Raw genomic sequence first — 26,271 nt, forward strand, 5'->3', positions numbered from 1 at the left:
ACTGTGACTGCATTTTTGGCATAATTATGACTACTTTGATATTGCTATTGTTATTGCTGCATGCGTTCAAGTCATTTATAAATTACAGCAATCCTACTGTAGCGTTTTTGTGGGGGTTTGTTGTTGATGTTTTCTCAAAGATTTGTTCAGATGGGGTTTGCCACTGCCTTCCTCTTTGGAGGCTGGAGAGAGTGTGACTTGCTTAATGTCATTCAGTGGGTTTCCATGGCTCAGCAAGAATTCAAACCCCAGTCTTCCAGAGTCCTAGTCTAACACTCAACCACTACACCATGCTAGCTCTCTAATATTATTGTAATAACAATTCAATACTTATTTAATTCAATAGAATGTACCAGCAAAATGTCCTGATGAATGTGAAATCAAATAGGTGGCTTGCCCCCCCCCCCCAACTCTGGTTTATATGAAAATTTAATCCATTCAAGCACAATTAAGGGAGCATATGAACAGCAAAAACTCACTTTTGCAAGGATGTGCTTATCTTTGATGATATATTCATATGTAGTGAGCAAAACATTAAATTTTCCACTTCGAAGCTGAGGTACAAATGCCCGCCTTGCAGCTGGAGAGCCCTAAAAAAAAGAATTAGAAAAATGAAGCATAGCTTTTGGCAAAGTTATCTATACCACATTGAGCTCATGGCCATCACACTGATTGTCGAGGGAGAGAACACTCCAAATGATAAGAATCCTAATTTCCTGTAGCCCAGTTAGAATGGAATTAAAAATTCTCACAGGCATTAGGGACAAGAACTACTCTGTGGGACTGTCCAAGGGACTGAGGAAGCCAAAACAAAGAGTTTAAAGACAAGGGGTTTCAAGGAAAGCTGCAAAGCAGAGCCAGCAGTAAGAAACAGGAACATGAAAAGTAAGTGGAAGAGACTTGTGGGGAAAAGGCAGAAGAAAATGGAATGGGGGGAAGGTGAAAATACTTAGTGAAAGCAGACAACATTTAAAGAAGAGAGTGAGGTAGCATGGAGCTATGCTTGTGCACATCAGTCCAATGACAGGAGGCACTGGCAGGAGGGAAGCAGACAAGCAAAAGAATTGGGGGTTAGTACTATGGATCACACAAGAAGCATTTTGAGACTGAAGAAAGCAGATTTTCTTAAAAGAACGTTTTTAAAGTAAGGGTGGGCAACTTCAGAGGCTTCAAAAAACATTTTTCTTATCTCTTGATGTTCCATGTATTGCAATATCTCCACTTTATGGGGAAAACACCCCTGGTTTTTTAGATTAAATAATGTATGTGGAGAGTATGCACCTTGTTCAAAAGAAGCACACTTCCTAGAGACACTTGGAGGTGTGATCCTCCTGATTTTCACAAATATGGGAGACAGAGCTCTGAGGCCCACACAAATGTCTCTGAGGGTGCATATGGGGCTGGTGAATCCTGTGACCTCCACCATTTAAAAGTCACTAAAGCAATGTTATAAAATAAGCTCCACTTGATATGAGGAGCCCAGTCAGACCCCTCCTCTGTGACTGCTCAGCAAAGGGCAGTTCAGGTAATAGGAAATTGATCTTCCTATATTTGAGAGATGTGTGGCCCATGGACTGCATATGGCCCCTAAACATAACTTTTGCAGCCACTAAATCCCTTTGGCAATGTTCCAACATAGAAAAAACAAGATGCAATTTTTGGATGGCTCTCCAACCTGAAAACCACCCCAAAATGTGTAAAAACATGGTGGATGCCTAGTCATTCTAATTTCCCCCTTTTAGACATTTATTTTTGGTCAAACAGCAATGAAGTGACATGATGTCACTTATGAAGGTATGGCTCATCCACACAACTGTGAACCCTTGCCCTGTAATACAGTTAGCCCTCCATATTCATGGATTCTTTATCCACAGATTCAATCATCCATGGTTTGAAAATATTTTTAAAAAATGTAAATTCCAAAAAAGCAAACTTTGATTTTGCCATTTTATATAAGGGACACCATTTTACTATGCCATTATATTTAATGGGACTTGAACATCCACAGATTTTGGAATCCACTGGGGGCACGGTGTGTGTGTCCTGGAACAAAACCCCAGCAGATACCAAGGGTCCACTGTATCACAACTGCTCTTGAAAGACATATTCAAAATATTACTTCTTATACCTCTGATGAAATTCTTTACCATGAACTTTCAACTGATACATCCTTCTATATTAGCAAGGTTTTTGAATAACATTTGAAATGGAAATCTGAACCACCGCACTTGCCTTATATGAGACCTTAACCACAGAAGGAGCCCACTTGTCAAATTCATATGCCCAATTTGATAGCGTCCTATAAGAGAAAGAAAATGAAGATTGTTTTGTATAGTCACTTTTTATACACATATATATTATATGTATGTACACTCCTCTCAACTACTTCAACAATTTGACTACATAGTTAAATAATGAAGTCATAAAATGCACAAATGTGTGTAAAATTTCAGAATATCAGAAGTGTAGTGCAAAGTTGCATTCACAGCTTCCAGATGATCAGGTCCTGATCTCACCATATAAGAAATATAGGTTTGCTGCCACACTGAAGAATTTATGCAATTTGACGCACTTTAATTGGCATGGCTCCATCCTATGGAATCCTGGGATCTGTAGTTTGCTGTGGCACCAGAGCTTTCTTCAGAGAAAGCTAAATACAATACTACAAATTCCAGAATTCCACAGCACTGAGCCATGGCAGTTAAAGTGGTGTCAAATGGCATTAATTCTGCAGTGTAGATGCAGCCATAGACAGTTCTACTAATCTTGAAATTCCCATTAAGAATGAATCATTAAAAGCTTTGGAAGAATAATACATTGTATGGAAATTCCTTATGCCATTTCAAGTGAAATGTTTACATATTGAGATATCATTTTGCAAAAGTTCTGATGACAAGGTTTAAGCCAAATCACGTATACAGAGACCAAAAAAGGACCAAATAACTCCCTTTTGGGAAACTTTCCTCTACCCTCTGCCTCCTCACTCCAAAAACCAACCTTATGCCAGAGGAAGTAGGGAGGTTTGGCATGACTAAAATAGCAAAGAGCACTCCAAAGGTTTCCAAGCAATCATATCCTCAGGTGGAAAACCCCAAAGAAACAAACTAGCACAGTGGTCCTCACAGTTTTTACCTTTAAGACCCCCTTTTAAATGTATGAATGTATGAATAAAATTATTTTGTTTATTTGGTGTGTATATTTTTATTCATACATTCATGGATATACATATTTTAACATTTCATAAGGAAATAACACTGTTCAAATTAGAACAGTTTTATTTAAGTAAATTCAATATTTCACTCAACACATTTGTACATTTTACACTCAAAAAGTTTGGGAAGTGGAGAAGGAGGGATCAGGGACTCAAAGTCTCGAGCCCCCCCCCCCCCCCTTGAGCAACTCTCATGCTCCCCAGGGGTCCTGAGCCATCATTTGAGAACCACTGAGATAGCACAGGCTATGCTGTGTTGTCTGCAAGAGAAAGACAAAGTCTTTCTTTGGGATTTGCCAGATAAGAAGAGTGAAAACCATGGTGGTACATAATCTGTTGTTTGATTTCTACACTGAATTAGAGCAAATCAAATTGGTGTGTCTGAAATGAGCCATACACTTCAATGGAAAGACTCTCTCAATATTTTCTTACTATACTTAAATGCTCTACAGGGGTGTGAGAGGTGAAACCTTCAAACCACATGCAGCTCCTGGACCTCTTTCATGGTCCCTGAAGCCTGCTGCCAAGTCACCAGTCTTCCAATCCTTTGGGGTGTTTTTTTAATGACATGATTTTTGTCTGAAAAATACACATAAATAGATGTCCAAATACACAAAAACATCTCCAGTACCTCTGTTTTCACTAAAGTCTTTTTCAGACTGGTGACAAGAAGTGACACAATATCACTTCAAATTTCCATTTTGAGAGGGACTCTGAAAAAGGTATTTTGGCATGTCATGGGAGTTTGGTAGGGGGAATTCACCTCTAGCCCCCAACAGGTTCTCCCTCCATTTCTAATCTTTAATGTTTCCGACCTGATAATAACTACAGTACCATACAATGAAGATGTTCCAGTACATGCTCCTGTCATGACTTCATAGAGGTGATGTCCACTGATTGTTTCAACTTTTTGAGTTCAGAGAAATATGCTGACTAGCATATTCTGTTTAAACATAATAAAGGTATTTGACATGGTACAGAAATTTCTGAATCTGATCATCTTTCTGCAGTGCCAAATGAATCCAACAGAGATACTTACGACAGAGGTACTATAATGAGGAAGGGTCCATTGATACGTTTGTGCTCCATGAGGTATGTAATTAAAGCAATGGTCTGGATTGTCTTACCCAGGCCCATTTCATCTGCCAGGATTCCATTTAGATTATTATTGTACAATGACACTAGCCACTCTAAACCTTTAATCTATAGGAAAAGGGGAAAAAATGCATACCCATTACTGAACATATGGAAAGAATATGATGTCAAAACATGTTTTCTGTTCTGCAATATTCACAGCAGATCAAAGCAGCAGGCTTGCTCATGTACATTTGAGCAACTACACTCAACTAAAAGTCCTTCTTTCTGGTTCTCACCTGATACTGTTTGAGGACACCATTCACCATAAGTGTGGACTGTTTATCCACCCGTTCAGTGACTGCATGAGCCACAGCATAGTAAGACTGCAATCCCCTTGCCAGAGCTTGAGATACTCCATACTCATCATCAACATCTTGCTTAGCATTCCTGAGAACGGAGGGAAGGAGAGAGAACAGAATTGGATCATGCACTTTGCTAGCAAGGTCATTATCATCTTAGCAGTGGCATCAGTGGGGGCGAACTGCACTAGGTGAAACCCTAAGAGAGGGTGACTCCACTGCTCCTCAAACATCTGCCTTTTGGCAGAAACAGCTGTGGCTTTTGCCTGTGTCCCATTAAAATGCTGAACAGATGGGGTGAGTGTGGTGAGACTCAATGGGAGGAGAAAGGAAAGTCCAGAGTTTTTTTAAAATAAAAATAAAATTTCAAATTTAAAAAAATAAAAATAAAATATATTTTTTATTTTTTTAAAAAATCTTTAAAAACATCACATTTTACCAGATTTTCACTTTAAACATACGAAACTATGTACCATACATACTTGACTATAAGTCAACCTCGTGTAAGATGAGGGCAGGTTTGAGGGGCAAAATTATGTATTTTAATATGACTCATAGATAAATCAAGGGTAAAACTTAGGGGCATGTAACAAAGGATCTAAAGAATGAAGCAAAGTAAAACAATGCCAAAGAACTTCCAAAATTTCATCAGGCATAACTGTTTGTGCTCACACTAAGGTTGGATGGATGAGAGAGTAAAGGTAGGTCAGTGCTTTCAGGACAGACTATATTCTTGCTTTTCACCAGGGGATGTTTCCTTTCTTAATAAGAGTTAAAGTATAGAACTTACACTGAACTGTGGAAAAATCAACTCACTTTTTTTTGGGGGGGGGGGTCAATTTTTGACTAAAATTTCTAGACTTATACATGAGTATATACAGTATATATAAATACATTGAGGTTGTGTGTATGATTCAGTGATATATGGGAATTACAATTTATGAGTAACATTAATAAGTAAATAACATAAATAAATAAGTAAATAAATATTATTATTATTATTATTATTATTATTATTACAAAGAACATTACTAAGGATTCTGTATGATGTGGTATGGGAGGAGGTCAAAGGGGGGTGACACCATGAGTTACTGCACAGGGTGACACCAATTCTAGGAATGCCACTACATTTTAGTACAATTGAGGGAAACCTTAAAACATTTACAGAGGCAGGCCACCAATATTAACATGCTTCCAAACAAAAAGGCTGTAAATATTTTTTTTAAAAAAAACACTTGCAAAGTGTACCATTAGGATTGGGTTGGCTGGATGTTTTTTATTCATAAGGATGTAAGGAAAATCTCCAAATCTTCTTCAGCATATTTTTGATGTTTGGCTAATTTAGCAAGGATTATCTCTGTACTGCTATGTTAAGGTTTTGTGAGATGTACCTGGGGGAGGGAGGGCTTTTTAAAACCCAAATGCGCCACCTCACCCAGATCTGCGTTTAAGGGGGGGGGGGGGTGGATGATCCTGGTTACTATCCCCTGGGATGCCATTTCTCATCATCATTCCTTCAGAGTCTTGCCTTGACAATAATTTCATTGTTCTTACATATAAATATTCACTTACTGCTAGTTGACCTGGGCAGAGAAAAATGCCTACAACAAATCTTGCCCAAACTCTTTCTCCTGGAGTAGCTTGCAATTTGGCTAACTTTTAGTTCTGCCCAAGCAAGAGCACTTCCAAGGCTTGAAATGTTTTGACCCAGAGGTTTGTGTGAAGCATTTCCTGCTGTCTCTTTGGACAATGTGCAGCAGAGGAAATTGAGAAAGGAGGAGGAGGAGAATATAGCAGTCTCTGATCATCCCTGTTTAGCTTGCACTCCCTCTCTTTCTGGTGCTGGCAGTTGTATCTTGTGTACCTGTGCACATCAGTCATATCTTGTGTACCTGTGCACTTTACATATGAACTTTATCACATTAATATATTTTTCTGAAGCATGTGTCTTTTTGAAAAGGGAAGCAGGAAGTTATCCTGGGTAATGAGGGGTGAGCCTCCTCCTCCTCCACCACCCTCCCAAATCTGGAGGCAGCTTTTCTGGATACAGAAGACAAGCCTTTCCCACTGCTAGCTGCCCTTCACCACCTGGGGGTACAGCTCTGTACCAACCATATTTAAAGGAGAACTTAATACAAGCACAGACTCTGAAAGGTAATGTGAGCCTTACTCAATAATATGCCTTGCATCCACTTCTGATACATCATCACTATCTGGATCTGGAATCTTTTTCTTCTCTTCAACAGGCAAAGCAGTCTGAGAAGGCTGTGGCTGTTCCTCATCTTCCTCCTGTCAAAAGTTGAGATCTAATCAGTCCTTATCGCATATATAATATGATCATCTACAATGCTTGGAGAGTACAGACTCACTTCATCAACTCTGCTGATAGAACAACTCCACTGAGTTTCTGACTTAAGCAGCAGCCATTCCATCCCTCTGCAGCAGTGGGAGACTATAGGATTTCCCCATTGGCTTTGCTAAAAGACCAATTCCACAGAGTTAATCTTCTCCCTGGACTCATTCTATTCAATCTGGAGGCTGTAAGAACTTTGCAACTCGAAAACAGAGATGGGGAATGTGTGGCCCTCCGAATGATGGTGCACTGCAACTCCCTTGATCACTGACCATTGAGTAAGCTGGTGAGGACTGACAGGAGTTTCACTCCAACAACTAGTCACATGCTTCTCAGCCTTACTTGTAGAACTGCTGCCTGAGATTGCTTTCCCATTTTTTCTTCACCAGTCTTTTCCATTTGCAACATGTCTTTTAAAAAATAAACTTGTTTCATTTGTTACTGAACTTACATAAACTTCTCCTGAAGCTTTCTGGACAAAGATGGGGGCACAATTCAAAAAATAAATAAAGGAACAAATAATATAATATTAATGAATGCAAAAGAAGCCATACAGTCTCACTCAGCTCTTCAGCTTGTATGTATCACAACAAACCAGAGGTTATGTGGATATAATTTGTTGGCAATGGCCACAAAAATACAAATGACTGTCACAGAACAGACAACATGTAGACTAGCTGAAACAATGTAGTATTTCCTATAAAAAGGAAAACAAACCTGAGGTGCATGCAAGATTACTATTCCATGCCTGTATGTACAGCGATCCTGTGGCACCTTTCAGACTAACTGAAAGAAAGAAGCTGACAGCACGAACTTTCGCATTTAGTGCAAATGCATCTGAGGAAGTAGACTTAAGTCTACAAAAGGCCAAAACAGACAGCCTTGAAGGAGGCAGCTTCACGCTGCCCCTTTGAACACCTAATCAGAGCCATGGCCACAGCCCCAATCGGGCTATTTGCTGGCTCAAAAAGAGGTGGCAAAATGCCGCTCCTTTTTGAGCCAGCAAAAAACCAGCTTTTCCTGTGCTGTCATGGCTTTGTGATGCTTGGGCACAAACGTCATGCTGCCAGAGCGCCGTGAAGCTAGCCCACGTGTGGGCTGGTGGGTGGCTTCTGGGCGACATTGGGGCATGTGTCAAGTGTACCACCATGCCCGCACAGTACCCGCAAGTGGGTGCCAGTCTTTACTAGCCCAAAGGTTCATGCTGCCAACTTCTTCCTTTCAGTTAGTCTCAAATGTGCTACAAGATCTCTTTACATACTGATTTTACAGACAAACATGGCTATATCTTTGAATTCCATGCCTGTGTTGCTGTTACATCACAAGCATTTTTAGAGACTAGAGAAAATGGATGGGAAGGTAGGAGAGCAGACTCAAGCTAAGAGGCAGGATATGGTCCTAAATGTCACTGAAAATGATGACAAAAGGTAGTCTAAAGAAAAAGATTTGAGGAGACGGGGCACTGGAGTTGGGGCTAGGCTGAAGAGACAAGGCACTGATTGAGGTGTAAAGCAGTAAGAGTCTATTACAGCAGCAGCATATTGTCCCCTCACTCACTGTTGTGGCACTGCTGAATTCAGTGAAACACTACTCAGTATTGGTAGCTCAAAAGCATAGTGGTCACATGTGACACCACTCAATTTTTGAAAGAAAACAATATTGCCTAAAATGACCCCTAGATCCCGTGGAGGCACTACTGCCCCTCTGGGTCTATTTTAGCCCTTGGGGATGCCTTTTTTTAACCACAGGAAGTGACCTAGAGGTTGATATATGGGTCACTTCCTATTGAAGAAAAACTGCTCCTGAGACTAAAACAGTCCACAGGGGGCCAGAAAGCAAAACTCCCCTATGAACCCTAGGATGACTTGAGAGTTTATTGGAGAGCATTTCGCAATTGGGGGGGGGGGACAATGTAGGGTGCAACACTATCCAATGTCCTTTGTGGGGCCAAGTGTAGACACTTAGCACAACAGTTGCCCACCTCTTAAAATGTGATGTCTAAGAAATCTGAAGAGGGGGAACCCGCCCTGCATTGCCAAAGAAGGGTACTCTCCTATCTCAGATGGCTGTCATCTTCCATCAAGTACACAGCTTTGGGAGGGACAGAAGGGAACACCTGTCTAACCAGGCAGATCAGCTGAATCAACCCAGGCAGTTCAAAACAATTTTCTGAGGACAATTTTGGGACTTTCCCAGGGCACTCCTGCTTCACATTTAAGACTGCAAGTTGGGCTACCTTCAGTTCATGTAGAGTTCACATGAAACTGTTAAAATATTTTAAAGAACTGGCCAGCCTTTCTGGAGACCGTTCAGTTAAATTTTGCTTTTGGCACTTTAAGAAAGGAGCTAGTATGCCTTTGCTTGTTTTACAAATTTATTCTTTGCCTTCACTAGAAATCATTAAGATGTGGGGTATAAAGAAGGTACAACTGGCTATTTGCTAATTAATCAAGATGTCAGTTTGGTCCAGCACTCAAAATTTTCCATGTGGTACTCTCATTTAAAGAAAAATATATGTCCCTTTTGGTACCATTGACCTTACTAGCACCCCTCTACAGAAGCATTTTCCAGTCCAGTTTTCCAAAGTATGCTCACTGCATACCTTGGGGGCAGGTTTAATAAGTTCCCTGCGAAATGGCAACTGTATTCCTGTGCTGGGTCAAGCGGAAGGCATTAAACAAGAAAGCTTTATACAGTATTGTCATTTTTATGGCAACAAAACAGTTAGATTTCTGAGCCAGATTATACTAAGATTCTCAGGTTCTGAAGAGGAATATGTCAACTATTTACTGGCAGATGACCTTCTGCATGTTACTAATCAAGTGGCAAGTTTTACTTTCTTATCCCTTAAAATCAAAGGAAAGCTCTTCCATATGTATCTTCGGCCATACCGTAGCAGTCATTTTAGATTTTGTATATTCATTGTTTGTTTAGATTATGTGTTGTAAATACCATCTTGTATTTATTTAATTGGCTCTGAAGTTGCTGTTTGAATGTTTATGTATTTCTATCACTGCATGTTATGGCTTGGAGTTACTACATTAAATTTTCTTACACTCCCAGCTGCCTTGTCAACTTCAATGTTGGTGGCATGCAGTGAAGTGTGGTGAGGTGACTGTAGCAAATAGAAGAATCCGGGAACCTAAAATTGGGCCCACCAAAGTTGCCACTCCTGGTCTATCAAGTCTGCTTTAATCTGATGTCTACTTTACACCTTTCCCACAACTGGCAAATCATGTGCCTGCCTGGGGAAGTACAGCTCTCACCAACATTGATAGAACAGACTGTCTGGTTAATATACCACACCCATCAAATTGTGCCATCAAGGCACATAACCCAGTAATCTACCTTAATGAAGCAGACAGAAGTTTTATACAATGAAGCTGCCTAGAGGCAGTTTCACTCTTGTGGCTTGATTTACGTGTTACTTAAGCCTAAGGCAGCAATAAGAAATAAGTACCACCCCATGAATTATGTCTTCTATGCATATAAGAAATCTTTGTCTGAAAAAAAGAGACAGAAGAGCAGAAAACACACTGAAGTGACACGTATTAAGCAAAGTTAAAATGTCTTCAGTACAACATACTTTTATATTTCATTTTGCTTCCAATAAAAAGAAAACAATAAAGAAGCCAGATCATTTCTTCTTACCTCTTCCTCCTCCTCTGATCCACTTTCTTCACTATCAGATCTTGGTGCTACTTCATATCTATTTAAACATATATTGAAATTTAAGATTAATAATACTGGAAAAATTATTATATATTAAAGTTTTATGCCTGCTTATAAACAAGGAACCAAACTGAGTAAAGTTGCTATATCCTTCTCTGTCATTTGGGAATTTCAGGTAGAGGTGGGAGAAGAAAGAGACTAGGGGACTATACAGACGGGTGGCTGAATGCCACCCCTGTATGCCCTGGACTGGTGCCACAGCAGCTGAATGCTGCAGCACCGATCCACGCCCCCCCAAAAGCTGCTCTGAACAGCTTCCTGGAAGGAATGTCACTGGCGCGCTTGCGCCCATGATGATGCGCCTTCCAGCCAGTGCCGTTTGGGTGCTGCATGCCATGCATGCCATCATGGATGGGCGCACACCCTGTCAGAGAATACCATTTTGTTATTCTAGAAACATAAAAATAATTATATATAAATTTGGCATAATACTGTAATGTTCTAGATATTAAAAGTGGTGTGTGTGTGTGTGTCTTACGAATGAAGCTACAAGGTCCTGAACTGCTCTTTGCTTTTGCCAATCTGAGGAACAGAAAAAATAAAATAAAATAAAATAGAAGAAATAATCAAGATTAGTAAAACAAAGGAAATTATTTTATCCCTTCTAATCCTTTTTAATGCCAGACAGATATGAAAAAAAATAATTAGTATAAAAGGAAATGAGAAAAGGAAACCAGGTCAAGACATTTTAATGATCTGATACTGTATATATTCTACATAGTTTTTAAAAATTATTTTGGGGCAGTAAGTATGTGAATACCCTGTCTTAGACATTTTATTCATCATTCTATATGAAAATATTCTATAGTCTGGTTTTTCCCAATTTTTCTGCAAAATATGGCTTTTCAGGTGAAAAAATAGAACAGCTTAGTTTTGTGTAATATGATAAGGCTCTGAGATAGTTATTCTATCTTTAATGGAGTTCTTACAATAAAACCTTTGGGGGTTTTAGCCATTGATATCTTTACTCCTTAATCAGAATAGCTAGCTGATGTACAACTATGTCATAACGTTGTAAGGTTTGATATATTAAAAGTATAGTTTATTCAAAATATATTAATAAATTGTTGTGGATATATTGTGATACCTCCAGATCCATGAGGGATCTGTTCCAGAACACCCACCCATCCCATGGATACCAAAATCTGCACATGCTCAAGCCCTGTTTTTAATAGTGGTCTGGCGCACGTATGTGTCCCCGCTAGCATAGTCACACACACACGCACTGCCATTAAGAAAAAGGGGGGCTTGCCATCTCCGAATGGTTAAATCCACGGATTGCAAGTCCACCAATACAGAGGGCAGACTATATATATTATATATTGCTACAAATGAAGCTACAAGGTCCTGGACTGCTCTTTGCTTTTGCCAGTTTGAGGAACAGGTAAAAAAACAAACACTCTCTATCACAGAAAAATTTACTGCCACTTTATAGGGAAATCCAAAGCTATTAACCCATACTCCATGAATTGTCTAATGCCTTTTCAAAACCATCAAAGGCAGACCAACCTATAGGCTAGCAACTCTTGAAAATCACTGAATATAATAACAAAGAAGAAAGGTGACCAAGTTTCAAAATATCTTCCAGTACACATACTGCATTTTTCCCCCAGCTCTTCTGGTTTTTCTAGAACCAAATCAGGGCCATAGTTCAAAATATGGGGATAATGGACCACCACATAGTATGATATAAAAACAAAAACAAAAGGCTTCATTTACATGTGTTTTCCTGTTAAAATATTGGAGTGCAATATCTGATGGCAGCTTACCCAGGATTCATTTCTAACCAAGTGTCCAGTTGTCCTGCCTTTGGGGCATCTGTTCCAGTAAGAATTTTCCCACTCTCTACATGGATCACTTTCACAGGAAGGTCACTCATTTGGCTGGTTTCATCTAAAGGCTGAGAAAAAATACCTGTGTGTTAAATGTATTTCTCTCACTTCCATAAGGAAAGCATTGCCCAATACAATCACCCACTAATTTAAATCTATGATAGAAAGGGAGAAAAGCAATGGGCCTAGAAGGGAATGAGGAAAGAGCCAAAATGGCACCATTTAAAATAAAGTAGTATAAATAATAATAATCATTGTTTACATTTTCATAGAATCTTTATTTTCTGTACTGAGACCCAGCATAACAGTGTCTATGGTGGGTGTGATGGAGTGAAATGTACATCTAAAGTTTGCCCTGCATCATGCTCATTAACAAAGAGCCAATCATTAATTTTGAAGCTGGTCTACCTCATAGAGTTCTTCTAAGTACAGATTAAGTATCTTGAATTCCAAAATCTGAAATACTTCAAAATCCAAAATTGTCCACATGGGTGGCTGAGATAACGACACCTTTGGTTTCTGATGGCTGTTTACACAAACTTTGTTTCATGAGTACAATTATTTAAAATATTGTATATAATATTACCTTTAGGCTATGTTCATAAAGTGTATATGAAACATAAATGAATTTAATGTTTAGGCTTGGGTCCCATCTCCAAAATACCTCATTATGTATATGCAAATATTCCAAAATACAAAACAAAACAAACAAACAAAAAACCCCAAAACCAAAATACAAACCACTTCTGGTCCCAATCATTTTGGAGAAGGGAGACTCAACCAGTACAGGATGTGGTGTTAGGGGATAACTATCAGTGTATGCCATCCTGAATTCCTTGACAAATTCAAATTAGTAAAGAATCGAATACTATTAAGGAGATAAACCTACATGATACACCTAAGTAGTTCTTAGAGCCATTATGAGCCAGCTGATTATGAGTCAGTGTAGTAGTTTCAGCCTCTGACTATGACTCTGGAGACCGGGGTTCAAATCCCTGATTGGCCATGGAAACCCACTGGGTGGCCTTGGGCAAATCACACTCTCAGCTAAAGGCAAAAGCAAACCTCTTCTGAATAAATCTTGCCAAGAAAAGCCCATCACCATAAGTTGGAAATGACTTGAAGGCACACAACAGAAGTTCTTAGATATTACCTTTAAGCATTAAGAATAATACATGAAGCACATAATCTTATATTTACTCAGGGGTCTAATTGAGATCAATAACATCTACTCTCAAGTAAGCAGATATAAACTTAAATCTTAGGGCTCTGCTACATTTATCTGGAAGTGAATTCAATTAAAGTCAATTGGACTTCTGAGCAGAAATCTTTGGGACTGACTGAACTTGTAAGTGTATTCATGGCATACACTGGACACATACTATTAAGGAGTGGGTTTGTGTCCCATAGCAAATTGTGGAACTTTAAAAGTACAGCAAAGTACAATGGGCCCTTGATATCTGCAGGTGTTTGGTCCAGGACCAAATCTATGGATTCTTAAGTTCCATTAAATACAGTTGTTTAGTAAAATGTCTCCCTTAATTTAAAATGGCAAAACCAAGGTTTGCTTTTTTTAAAATTTTATTTTTATTTATTGAATATTTTCAAGCTGTAGATGGTTGGATCCATGGATAAAAAATCAATGGATATGGAGGGCAACTGTATATGCACACACTGTGGCAATGCCATATAGGTTTGTAAATTAGAAAGAATTTCTAAATGTATTAGAATTATATTGTTAGCCACAGATTTTTTTTAATCAACAGATTCAAGCATCCATGGTTTACTTCTAATGGGGCTCAAGCATATGTGGAATTTCTTTTACGCGAGGGGGTCCGAAATGGTTCCCCCGCGTAAAAAAAGGGACCACTGTATATAGCAACCATGTCTTTTTATTCATCTTGGCTCATGCTTCCGGCGGCATGTTTACACCACATGCACATGCCCCATTACTTATTCCAGCGTGTGGCAGCACTTCTTCCATCGCTGCTTTCAGCACATGCTGAAAGCAGCATATAATGCGCCCACGAAGGCGCACTATATACTCTCAGGGGTGATAAGGATAGACACTGAGGGTAGAGCGAAATAGCAGAACGCAATGGATTGTAATATTATGTCAGTGTAACTGCAGAATAGACAAGAATGAATGACACTTCCGCCATGTAAAGATATGATCTTGTTGATTCCGTCTAAGGTGCTCTAAGTAATGAGATGACTGACACTGGTAACCTCTGAAGAGCAGGATCCTCCAGGCTGTGAGTTGCAACGTGTCTAGATGTAGATGAAGAATTTTGCTCTACACTGGGTCAGTAGGTTCTGAACCTACAGTGTGTTATGAATAAACTGATGTTCCTCAAGTCTAGAATGGGACGAAGCTCCCCTTGCCATTTTGGGACTGGGAAATATCTTTAAAAGAAACTTTGGGGAATGCTAGGTGGTGGCACCTCTTGATAGCACCTTTCCTTAACAGAGTGGATATTTCTTCCTGTAGAATTGGCGATGCTTGTGTTGGTCAAAAAATCCCCTAACAGGTGTAAGCTGTCTAATTGAGCTACATATGTCCTGATCATTATATCAATGACCCACAAGTCCATTGTGGTGGAATCCTGCAGAAGGAAGAAAATAGAAAATAGAAGGAAGAAAATGGGAACTACAGTCTCCAAAAGGTGGGGAGAGGATGGATGAAGGTTGTACACAGGCAAAGGCAACATTTAGAAGAATCCTCCCCCCCCCCCTCTTTTTAAGAAGAAAGGTATTTACTGTACAACTAGGATTTAGATGATGAAGATGCTTGGGAATGCAGCTTTTGATAACAAAAGCAGCAAATGGGAAGACTGGGAAGAAGATCACCAGGGCAATGACTGTTTTTGCTGATATGCTTGCTACTTCAGACCATACTTTTTAGCAATGGTGCACATCTTCTGGGCATGCTCCAACTTTTTGTTAGCCTTACTGTTCAAAAGACCTCATCAAAGGAGATACCTGAGATAAGTGTTCTTCCTTCTGGAGAAAGGCTTGATGATCTTAGCCATGCTTGATGCAGAAGATAAAATTGACCATGTAATAGTAATAATAATAATAATAATAATAATAATAATAATAATAATAATATAATAATTTTTATTTATATCCTGCCTCTCCCTATGGATCAACATGCCATCACTATCTATTGGGCTGCTAGTTTACGTGCGTCCACATGGAAAAAGCCCACAACTCTCTTATCTTCTTCAGGCAGGTGTTCAAAAAGGGGAAGCATCTTTTCCTACAAAAATTGCTGTAGGCTACTATAAGAACCTGACAGTTCACAATATGAAGAAATAGTTAAACTGAGGCTTAGGCCTTGACCACTGCCTTGAGCTTTCATCCTTCCTTATCTGAAGGAATAGAATTAGGGTTCCCCAATGACTTGGACAGAGTCGCTTCAACAATAATTAAATTGGGTTTAAGGTTCTTTAAAAGCTTGAAACAGTTATTATCCTGGACCTGACACAAGTTCTCAATTTTTCCTTATGAAAGAGGAATAAATGACTGTGACTTCCAGAATCATCTTGACCCTCTAATAAAGGTGGAAGGCAGAAGGAGATTGTTTCTGGAGGTAAGGACTTTGATTTGACCCTATAAAATACAGGGTCAGAAAACAGACAGAATACATTGCTGAAACTCCAGTTCCAAGACCTAAGACATCCACTTATTTTCTTATGCAGAGACTGTCCTATTTGTCCAATGCAGAGGGCAGAGAGGCATTGTTGACAAGGGATGACATATGGGATGACATATCATATTGGAGGATAAGTAAGTAATGCACTTCTGACGTTGTGGGTGACATTGGCACAGTACACAGCACCTGATTTTCCTCCACAGGCAAGCCGCCGTCGCCAAACCTGCAAAAAGCAGGTTCTATTTACGCCGTGGCGGCAGCATAACAAGTGCGCCACTGGCACACCCGTTACATAAACACCATATGGCGCCATGCGGATGCCGTGCGACACTTACGTAACAATGGTGGCACCCATGTATACAGGGCGCTGCCATTGTTACGCCTTCATCACGTGTGAAGGTTACGGGGCATGTGGGTGCTCTGCCCCCAGGCAACCCTAGCACGTGACGCCCATGTGTACTAAACTAAACGCCCATGTGTACTGGGCCATTATTAGTAATGCTAATGCTGCTCCCAGAACAGAAATGAGGGCAAAGTTGGCATCTGGCTTTGTAACATGATCTTCTCCCTATATTACCACTATATTACCATATTATATGTTATTCACTATTGTTAGTAAATAGTTATTTAAGGTTGGGATGTTGCATGTAGGCAACTAAAGCCTGCCACTTAGAACCTCTGTAGGTGACAACTAGTGATGTTCTGTCTTTTTCTTTTTCTCGGTCTGCCTTGCAATTTAACTGGCTTGGATTCAGAGCAATTGAAATGTCTTGTTACAGCATTTTAAATATGTTAGTCATTCTAACACACACACAAAGTCCAGTATATCTAATGTTGACAGAAAGGGTTGAATTTGTTTGTTTCTTACTGCAAAACAATTTACTTAACTAATGGCCCCATACAGATAGGCCAAAATAAAGCTGCTTCGGGTCACTTTGGAGGTATCCTGTTTACATGATGCGTGTATCCTAAAAGTCCAGAGGCTGTGCCAAAGCCATGCTCCAGTTGTAAGGACTGGAGTGGGGCTTTGGCACAGCTTCTGGAATCTTAGGACGCATGCATCATTTAAACAGCATACCTCCAAAGTGACTCGAAGCAGCTTTATTTTGGCCTGTCTGTATGGGGCCTAATAATTCCCGAGTGTGTGTCTCTTTTTAAGAGTGTAATTTGTCCAAAAGACTGTCCAAATTAGGAATGTTTTCTAACAGCAAACATTTGTAATAGGACATCAGAACTGTGCCACAAAGACATAAGAAGTCAATAATTAACCTTAAGGGGAGGCATACAGTGACTTCCAATCTGGTCCCTTTCCTCATTTGAGAATCCAAAGAAACTGGTTCTTTCCCCCACTATACAAAACACATTCCTAGTAAAACAGAATCATTACAATTCTGAGTTGCATTTTTTTCTCCAAAATCTTACTTCACCATCTGGTCCAATTGCTGCTGTCTGCCCTTCTGCAGTCTCAGGCTTCTAAAAGGAAAAAGATATAATTAGTAGCATCCCATTGTTGACAGAAATATCAGTCACAGGTATTTAAAACAGAACATTTTGGAGAAATGCTCTTTTTCACTGTTAATAACAATAGCAAGTATATGTCTAAACTGATTATTAGTGAACTTAGGCACTCCCTGAGCGGTTTACAATGTGTAAGCTAATTGCCCCCAACAAGCTGGGTACTCATTTTAACAACCTGCAGAAGGATGCCTGGCTGAGTTGACTCTGAGCCCCTGGCTGGGATTGAACTCACAACCTTGCGAATTATGAGTGAGTGGCTGCAATATAGGCATTTAACCACTGCTCATCAGGGTTAAGGAAAAGCAAACTATAGAAAACTCAGTCAAAACCTCATTTTAACAAATGTTTAAGAACATCCTCCATCTATCTTCATTCTCCTGTTCTAGTTAGAGGAATTTCCTTTCCCTCCACAGAGAAAGTGCTGTGACAGTAGTATATAAATCAGACAAAAGGAATAGAGAAGAGGGAAGAACTGCAATAAAGAACAACAAATACGAGATCCCAGGTATGCATGTACTGTCAACCAGCAAAGTAACAGCAGAGTATTTTCAGATGTGTAGCAGTGGTCAGAGTGGCAGTAATGCTTAACCTTTTCTACTACAAGCCCTCCCCTCTCAGTGTCTTCCTCTCCTCTTGCCTCGAACCACATCTGGGAATCCTTCCTGTGGAAGGGGAATCATTTGCTGAGAATTAATACTGTATAGTGGAAACATTAAGCTCATCCTCACTTCTCCCCTATTATATGCGTTTTTGAATTATATTTGTAGGTGTTTTTTTTTTAAAAAATGAAGGCTTACAGGCCACTTTGATTTCTAGATTTCAGAACAAAGTACTGTACAGTAATAATGAAACATACAATATAAACAGTACTTTGTACATTAAATATCATCATCTTTACCACCACGACCACCACTTGTACCCCACTTTTCCCCTCAGAAACAATACTCAAGGCCATGATGAATTACTCAAGGTTTTATTGTTAGTTGTACTGTATATGTTTTACACACTGACTAGAGTTATGGAGTGGCTATATAAACTGATTTATCGATGGATGAATAAAATCATGCCAACATTAGATATTCTGTAAGAAGCAATAAGGCACTCTGTGTCTAGATCTACCCTAATCTATAGTCACGTTATCAAAAAGAAAAAGGTGTTTTGTATTACCTGTAAGATTAACAGGTTTATAGATCTGTCTATCTTAAAGGTATCAAAAGACATCTTTTCCTCCCTCTCCAGTTTTCCTCCTTGTTTTCATTCTTGTCGTCTATTGATATTGAAACAGACTTCTTTGAAAATGGAAAATCTCTGTTTCCTGTTCAGCAGAGGTGGTCACTTCATGATCAGAAACCTTTGCAGTCCTGTACTGCTTGTTGACTTCCTCTAGATATCTTATTTGCCTTTGTGTGAACCACGTACTGGATTACACAAATCCCTCCTTAGATCCTACAGGGCTGTTCTTCATAATGTATGAGCATACTAGAGAAGAACCCTTCAAGAACCACCTACAAAAATACCAAATCCTCTATACCTCAGAATACTTTGTTTCTTGCACATGTAGCAATTATGCAAATTTTCCAGTCTCATCCATAAGATTTCACCCTGCATATTCTTGAAAAAGTGATTTTATTTTCATTTTCATGTGTGTTCTCTCCTAGGAACAAGGCATAACTGAACTGCATTTGGTTTAATGGGTCTCTAGATCTGAAGGAGCTCAAAAGCTAACTGAGACAACCATATCAGACACCCAGGTTATTCCAAACGAGTTATCAGCACTGCTTTTGTTCCCACTGCACATAACAACTATACCTACAAGTATCACCACTGCTTTTCTCCACTGGAATACTTACCGAGTATTATTGCAACAAAGGAAAGGCAGGAGTGATGGCAGAAACAGGACTTAAAGTGACTAGGTGGGGAACAATGTAAAGTCCTCAACTAGATGCTCTGCAATCTAGACAAACCACTGTTTCCAAATATGTTGTGAATGCAAAAAAGTCCCAACTGTGGAAATGTCAATCTGCAGACAGATTGGGGAATGGCTGCATGTCCAGATGCTATTGCTACTAATCATTCTGCTGTCACACTAGCAATTCCAGCAGAAGACAGTCCTGTTCAACATCAGTTGATGAAAGTCAAAGGCAGTATGGTTGTCATTCTTGGTTTCTAATCAAAGCTAGCAGGAGAGATGTGCTTCAATAGACTGATATAACTCTCACAAGAGTACATTCTGTTAACAGTCTCCTTAAAACACTAAACAGAACTAAGCACACTCAGTACAGTGGACTCTTTATACGCTGTGGTTTGGTTCCAAGATCCACTGTGGATAACAAAATCCATGTATGCTCAAGTCCCATTAAATATGATGAGATAGCAAAATGGTGTCCCTTATAAAAAATGGAAAATCAAGGTTTGATATTTGAAATTTATACTTTTTTTGAAAATTTTCAAACCGTGGATGCTTGAATCCATGTATAAGAAGGGATGACTGTAATTCACAAGTGGCCTTGTGGCTATTTGGTCACTGTTTACAAGTCCATTTCCTCCAAACGCCATGCTGGAAGCTTGTAATGCCAATCAAATTTTACCCGATGCTGAACCAGGTTTTCTACTGGGACTGCTTACTGCACACAGTTTATTCCTCTTCATCTCCTCCTCACCAGACTCACCCAGAAGACTGAGCCAGGTTTACACTACTGTTTCAGATCTTAGTCTGGAGTAAGAGACAAAGAGGACTGGACTATGCCTAGACACCTCAAGATGTTAGGATTTGACAAGATAAGAAGTGAAATCACCACCTGAGTTCTTTCTGAAATAGAATATTGTTTTCTTATTCTACTTCTTGCTCAGATCATCCAGTTTTAAATACATGCATCTTGGAAGTGCTTCTAACAAGAAGCTTTGCACAGCCCTCAAACATTTAGCATTCTACTACTTAATTCTGCAATTTGAGAAAGAAAGAAGAGCTATGCCAGACCAAAGACCTATTTAGTATTAAAACTAGAATTCTGTTCTTATAGAGTCCAACCAAATGCATTTAGGAAGCCTACAAGCAAAGCATGAGCATAACAACACACTCCTATTCATATCATCTGTCAGCTAATATATAGAAGCACACTGTCTCTGATACTAGAGAAAATATGCAGCCATCATGACCAGTTGCCATTGATAGCTTTATCAATCAGACTGCTATGAATATGTTTTTATGCTTGGTTAAGAGTGAAACACTACTATTATTCTAACCAAACTTTGGTTCTATAAACAGAGATGGACCCTAGTCAGAGGCAATAGAAATATGAATATGACAATGAGAAGCATATAAGCCAGGTACTTGAATCTTGTGATCTTCCACATGCTGCTGGGATGTCCGCTCCCATCAGCCCTAGTCAGCATGGCCAATAGTCATTGACAGTGGAGTGTAGCCCAACACCACCCAGATGGCCACTGGTTCTCCACTCCACTCTAATGATTTAATCCAGTGGCACTCAAGCTTTTTACCCTTGGGACCCCCCTTTACATGGATATGTGGACATCACACCACTCCCTTGACAGAGTATATAAATAAATATATTTGTTTATTTAGTGTGTGTATTGTCATTCACACATTCATGTATATTCATATTCTAAGATGTTATAATAACATTGTTCAGATTAGAACAGTTTTATTTAAGTAAATTCAGTATTTAACTCAACACATGAGTAACTTTTACACATAAAAAAGTTTGAGGAAGAGAAGGGATCAGGGCCTCCAAGTCTCACATTCCCTCCCCCCACCCCCCTTGAGCAACTTTCTGACTACCCAGGGTCCTGCCCCACTATCTGAGAACAACTGATCTGCCTACACACAGATTTGGTTTCATCTGCATTACTGAACTTAAACTAGTCCCATATTACCTTCTTTTTCTTCTTCTTTTTCTTCTCCTTTGCAACTTGTGCAGCCTTGTGCTGCCTCACCAGCTCTGTGAGGTTGGCCACATATTCATCTGTCTGCTGAAGCAGGTAGGCTAAGCGTTTATCTTTCTTTTGATCAATAAGCTTACGGTAACCTTCTTCATCTTCAGCCTTTTAAAAAAACCACACATACAGTATTTAATTTCTTTAGACTGGAAAAAACCCCTCAAACCATTATCAAACTGTAGCCTACACAACTCAGCCAAGTACATTTTATGCATAAAAGCTTAAACCTGTGACAAAAACAAAAAGCCTTACCATTAACCTGCGCATTCTCTCCTTCTCAATTCTTTCATTCTCCTTTTTTTGCTCACGCTCAGTATTGGCATGATAAGTGGCCACAGCCTTTGTAAGTTTTTGAATCTTGCCAGTGACAGATCGGTGATATTCTTTGAAATCCTTGGCATGTTGGAGAATGCTATTGAGGTACTCCTTTAAAACAAAAGGAATGAAAGTCAGGAAGGGATTTTTTAACATATGTACTAGAACTTGCCATTTTTTAATATACAGAATTTTAGAACTGCACTATCAGCAATCATAAAAGTATTCACTCCAATAAAGAGCAAAGCAAGAAAAAGGACTTAAATATTTATTGGTGGGTAAGAAGCTTTTGCTGAGAATCAGTGTGGTGTAGTGGCTTGGGCATTGGATTAGGAACTTGGAGACTAGGGCTCGAATTCCCGCTTGACCATGGAAACCCACCAGATGACTTTAGGCAAGTCAGACTTTCTCACCCTCAGGTGAAGGCAAATCCATTCTGAACAAATCTGGCCAAGAAAGCTCCATGATAGGGTTGCCTCAAGGTCACTAAATGAGTTGAAGGCTCACAAGAGCAACAGAGAAGCTTTTCTTATTCCTTTCCTCTGCATATTTCTTTTAAATTGGTCACCAAAGCTATTAGCCTCAGCACAGAAAAAAAAGTAGGTTTGGGGTTTATAGGCATCTTTGCTGGGGCAATCTTAACTGGAAAAAATGGTGATGGTGGTGGTAGAAAGATTAATCCACTACAAGTATGGCTGTTTAGATCACACTTGGAGCCTTATGCACCTGCTTTTCAGTAAAGCATTAAAAATATGAGGAATTCCTATTAGATTTCCTGTGCCATGTGTTATTTGAACCTGAAAGCACATGTCTCTATGGTTCCCATGGATCAGATCCATAATGCTCTCTGTCCATCTCCAATGACTTGACCACTTTATTTTCTATGCACTTTAAATCCACAAATGTCCTCAGGCCACCTCCTTCCTACTGTCTCTGCTATATTCCATCTCAGCATTTCAGCAGCTATTAAGACTTTCCTGTAAACTAAATGAAAAGTCAGGCATCTTGTCAGCAACTTCAAAAAATATTATTTTTGAAATCAGTGGGTAGCACTGGACCACTATCTCTCACCCTATAATCTACCAAACACGAAAACAGTGAGAATGACACGCAGGCAACCTTCCTCAGCAAAACAATGCAATGCATTTTTCAATTAAATCCTAGGTTATATGTCTGTGTCAATGAAACTTCCCAGACATTATCCTCCAGATATGCAGCACTGTGGTGACAGGTTTGATTTTATAGCACTGGAAATTTTATCTACCAGTAGCTCCCTTTGTGGACAAGGGTTCAGTAATAAGTTAAATCTCTATGCTAATCAAATAATTACCTACAATAGGAGAAATACATAAGATGTGTAGCTTTATATTTTCTGCATATTTCTGAACAATGATACCCTCTTCTTATTTTCCTCTTCTCTTAACCTTCTCACATCTAGAGAATAACACCTTTCCCACCCCTGCACTAAATCATGTGGTAGCATGACATAAATAAGCCTAGATTAGTCTTGGGCTTGTGTACCCACCCATTCCATCAGAAATAAGAAAAACTTCAGATTCAACTTAACTGTTTTTATCCCCGTCTATTTTTTACTTAACCATGATTTGCAGTTTTGTTCAACCCAATAGGGTTAATGTTAACAACTAATTGTTTGAAACAAGCCAGCCAAACTGTAATGGCCATAGCGTCTTTTCAAATCCCTAAGAAACCATAGTTAACATTAATCACAGCCCATTGAAGCAAATGAAATGGAAACCCATGTTTAAACAGACAAGAAATCTTTGGAATTCCTTCTTCCAGCCACATTACAACCTCCCAACACCAAATGCAAATGCTATTTAATAAATGCAAATACTCTCTGGCACCTCAGATTTCTGTCATCCTTTTGCCTAGCATAATTTTGAGTAAAAGTAGAAGAATGACATACTTGATGTTTTTGCCGGCGTTTACGTTCTTGTTCAATCTTCTGCTGTTTCTCTAGCTTCTCAGTGATGCGAGCTTCCCTCAGGGATTGCCGTTTGCTACGTTTATATGCCTTGGCATTCAGTGCTGTCTCCAGAGCAGTATCTCTTCTCATGCATACCACCACTTCTTGACGCAGCTGTTGAATAAACATTTTAAACCAAACATTGAACCCTTACTACAAGTCGAGAGCAGAGAATAGACCAATAACATGTCAATTCTGTCATCCAAGACACTCCGACCACGCACTTTATAGTGTCCCAAGGGCTACTGCCAGTGTATGAACCAGGCTAGATGGAAACTTTGATGTAACTGATACAGTGCTCCCTTGCCTTACGCAGGAGTTCCATTCTGGACCCCACCGCGTAAGGCAAGTTCCACCTATGCTCGAGCCCCAATGAAAATAATGGGGCTCGTGCACGCAATGCGAGCACCATACAAAAAATGAGGCAGGGCTTTCAGCATAAAAGTGAAAGCTGCATAAAAGGCACCAGCATATGACGCAGGCGCACTGTATAACTGATATAAATGCACAGGTAAAATGAAAGGAAAACAGAATTACATCAGATATCCCACCATTGCCACCTTTTCAAGGGAAAAAACAATATATAAAAACTAAGGCCAACCACAGACCATGATAATGTCATAACCTAGGAATAGAATCAGAATAATTAAGACTTATATGAAGTGGAGATGCAAGGGTTAATGCTGCACTGACAGCAACACCCACTTAAACAGTGTCAACATAACTGGCATTTTTAACAATATGAAACTGTATTAATTTTTACTGTACAATAGCTAAGACACCTGCCAATTTCTAGGTATGTTTTCTGATATATAGATAATTCTTGAAGCTATTTTTTACTCTCACCTTAAGCATAAAGCGACACATTCTAAGTGACCCATTGGTTGAACCTCCTAACATTTCTCTTTTGACTAAAAATACAGGGACCTGAACTGAAATGGCCAGAAGGCTACACCATTAACCCACTCCTACCATACCATCTAAAATGCCTTACAAAGTTGTTATTGGCTACAACTGGAAAAGTGAAAGATAATACCTATAACAAAAGTGCTTGCTACACATAAGCTAATAATACTCTCTTTTTCTGCTAAAACAAGGTGTTGGGATGAATTATTTCTTTTAGAGAAGAGTGGAACATGCTGACAGTGAAATTCTCCTGTTTGGGGAGGGGAGGATTATTTTACTGGAAAATTGGGGTGGTGGCAGGGATCCACAAAGATGGTTGCATGCAGACCGAAAGGACACATGATTCCCATCCCAGAATTTAAACAACATCCATCCAGCAGTGAATGAGGTCAAGCTACCTCCAACAAAGCAGGATGCAACATTTTTTTGAGAAATCTAGGAAGAAACAAGATTTTTAAAATCTAGACCAAAGGAAAGAGCCAAGAATATGAGCAACCCAGTGAAATGCTGGGTTCCGGTCTCTTCTTCTACACACGTCTGCAAGCAGAGTTTTAACTGAGATGTTGCAGGGCTGAAATTTGCCAGCAAGTCATAACCTCTGACTTGGAAGTTCCACTTTCAGTGAGCACTGATAATTATAATGGCATGCTGCTGGAGGAAAAGCATTCAGCCTCTGCCCACAACCACTCTCAGCCACACATTAGTATTATTATCTACACCTCTGCTCCCAAACAAACAAACAAGGTCTCAAGTTTGGTTTCATTTTTCAAAAAATTCTGATTTGATTTAAATGAAATCATCCAAACAGAAACATTGTTTCTTTTACATTGGCATTAAATTACAGACGTCTGAATTAATGCCTCAAATTCTAGTTTCTCAAATAGTCATGAACAACAGTATTAAATCCATGGCACAACCTACCTGCCTCTGGAAATTGAGCAATCGTAGTGCTTTAAGTTCAATGGTTGCTTTGGTTCTCAGGTCACCAGCCAGGGACCCAGGAAGGTTTTCAAGTTCTTGGATTCTGTGGGCAATGCGAGCCTGCAATCTGCACACCAGAAAGAGTCAACATGAGTTTATAAAGCTTTTATATCTAACAAGAGATTTCAGAGCAGTGATTTATCAGTCTAGGCAACAGGGCACACTCCAGATGTTGAGTTATGTTTCTGTTAGCACCAGCCAAAATGGCCAGTTGTCAGGGGAAATGGGAACTGTTAGCCAGACCATTTGGAAGGCTTCAGACTAAGTAAAGACTTCCAAATAAGAAGCAACAAAGTTTCTAAATTACTCAGTCCATTCCTCTCCAATATGAAAAAGTTTAATAACCAAAGTTATAATGCTTTGTTTAAGTGCAACACAGGCTTGC

General features: G+C 39.4%; 1 protein-coding gene across 10 annotated transcripts in view; it reads right to left on the bottom strand.

Annotated features, from left to right (window-relative positions):
• SMARCA4 (SWI/SNF related, matrix associated, actin dependent regulator of chromatin, subfamily a, member 4) overlaps positions 1 to 26,271 on the bottom strand; it is a 77,230-nt gene that overhangs the window by 27,963 nt on the left and 22,996 nt on the right. For all 10 annotated transcript variants that reach the window (XR_006101737.1, XM_042447794.1, XM_042447792.1 and 7 more), the window contains exons 8-19: positions 25,827 to 25,953; positions 23,940 to 24,113; positions 21,950 to 22,123; positions 21,635 to 21,802; positions 17,645 to 17,695; positions 12,502 to 12,632; positions 10,652 to 10,709; positions 6,818 to 6,936; positions 4,585 to 4,735; positions 4,251 to 4,414; positions 2,233 to 2,299; positions 480 to 590 (exon numbers count right to left, since the gene is read on the bottom strand). Coding sequence is in view for 9 of the 10 variants with exons in the window: in XM_042447794.1 (XP_042303728.1) it covers positions 480 to 590; positions 2,233 to 2,299; positions 4,251 to 4,414; positions 4,585 to 4,735; positions 6,818 to 6,936; positions 10,652 to 10,709; positions 12,502 to 12,632; positions 17,645 to 17,695; positions 21,635 to 21,802; positions 21,950 to 22,123; positions 23,940 to 24,113; positions 25,827 to 25,953 (1,495 nt within the window). In the remaining variant the exon portion in view is untranslated. The remainder of the gene's footprint in view (positions 1 to 479; positions 591 to 2,232; positions 2,300 to 4,250; positions 4,415 to 4,584; positions 4,736 to 6,817; positions 6,937 to 10,651; positions 10,710 to 12,501; positions 12,633 to 17,644; positions 17,696 to 21,634; positions 21,803 to 21,949; positions 22,124 to 23,939; positions 24,114 to 25,826; positions 25,954 to 26,271) is intronic.

This window comes from Sceloporus undulatus, chromosome 2 (genome assembly GCF_019175285.1).
Source record: "Sceloporus undulatus isolate JIND9_A2432 ecotype Alabama chromosome 2, SceUnd_v1.1, whole genome shotgun sequence".
In the NCBI taxonomy this organism is placed as follows: Eukaryota; Metazoa; Chordata; class Lepidosauria; order Squamata; family Phrynosomatidae; genus Sceloporus; species Sceloporus undulatus.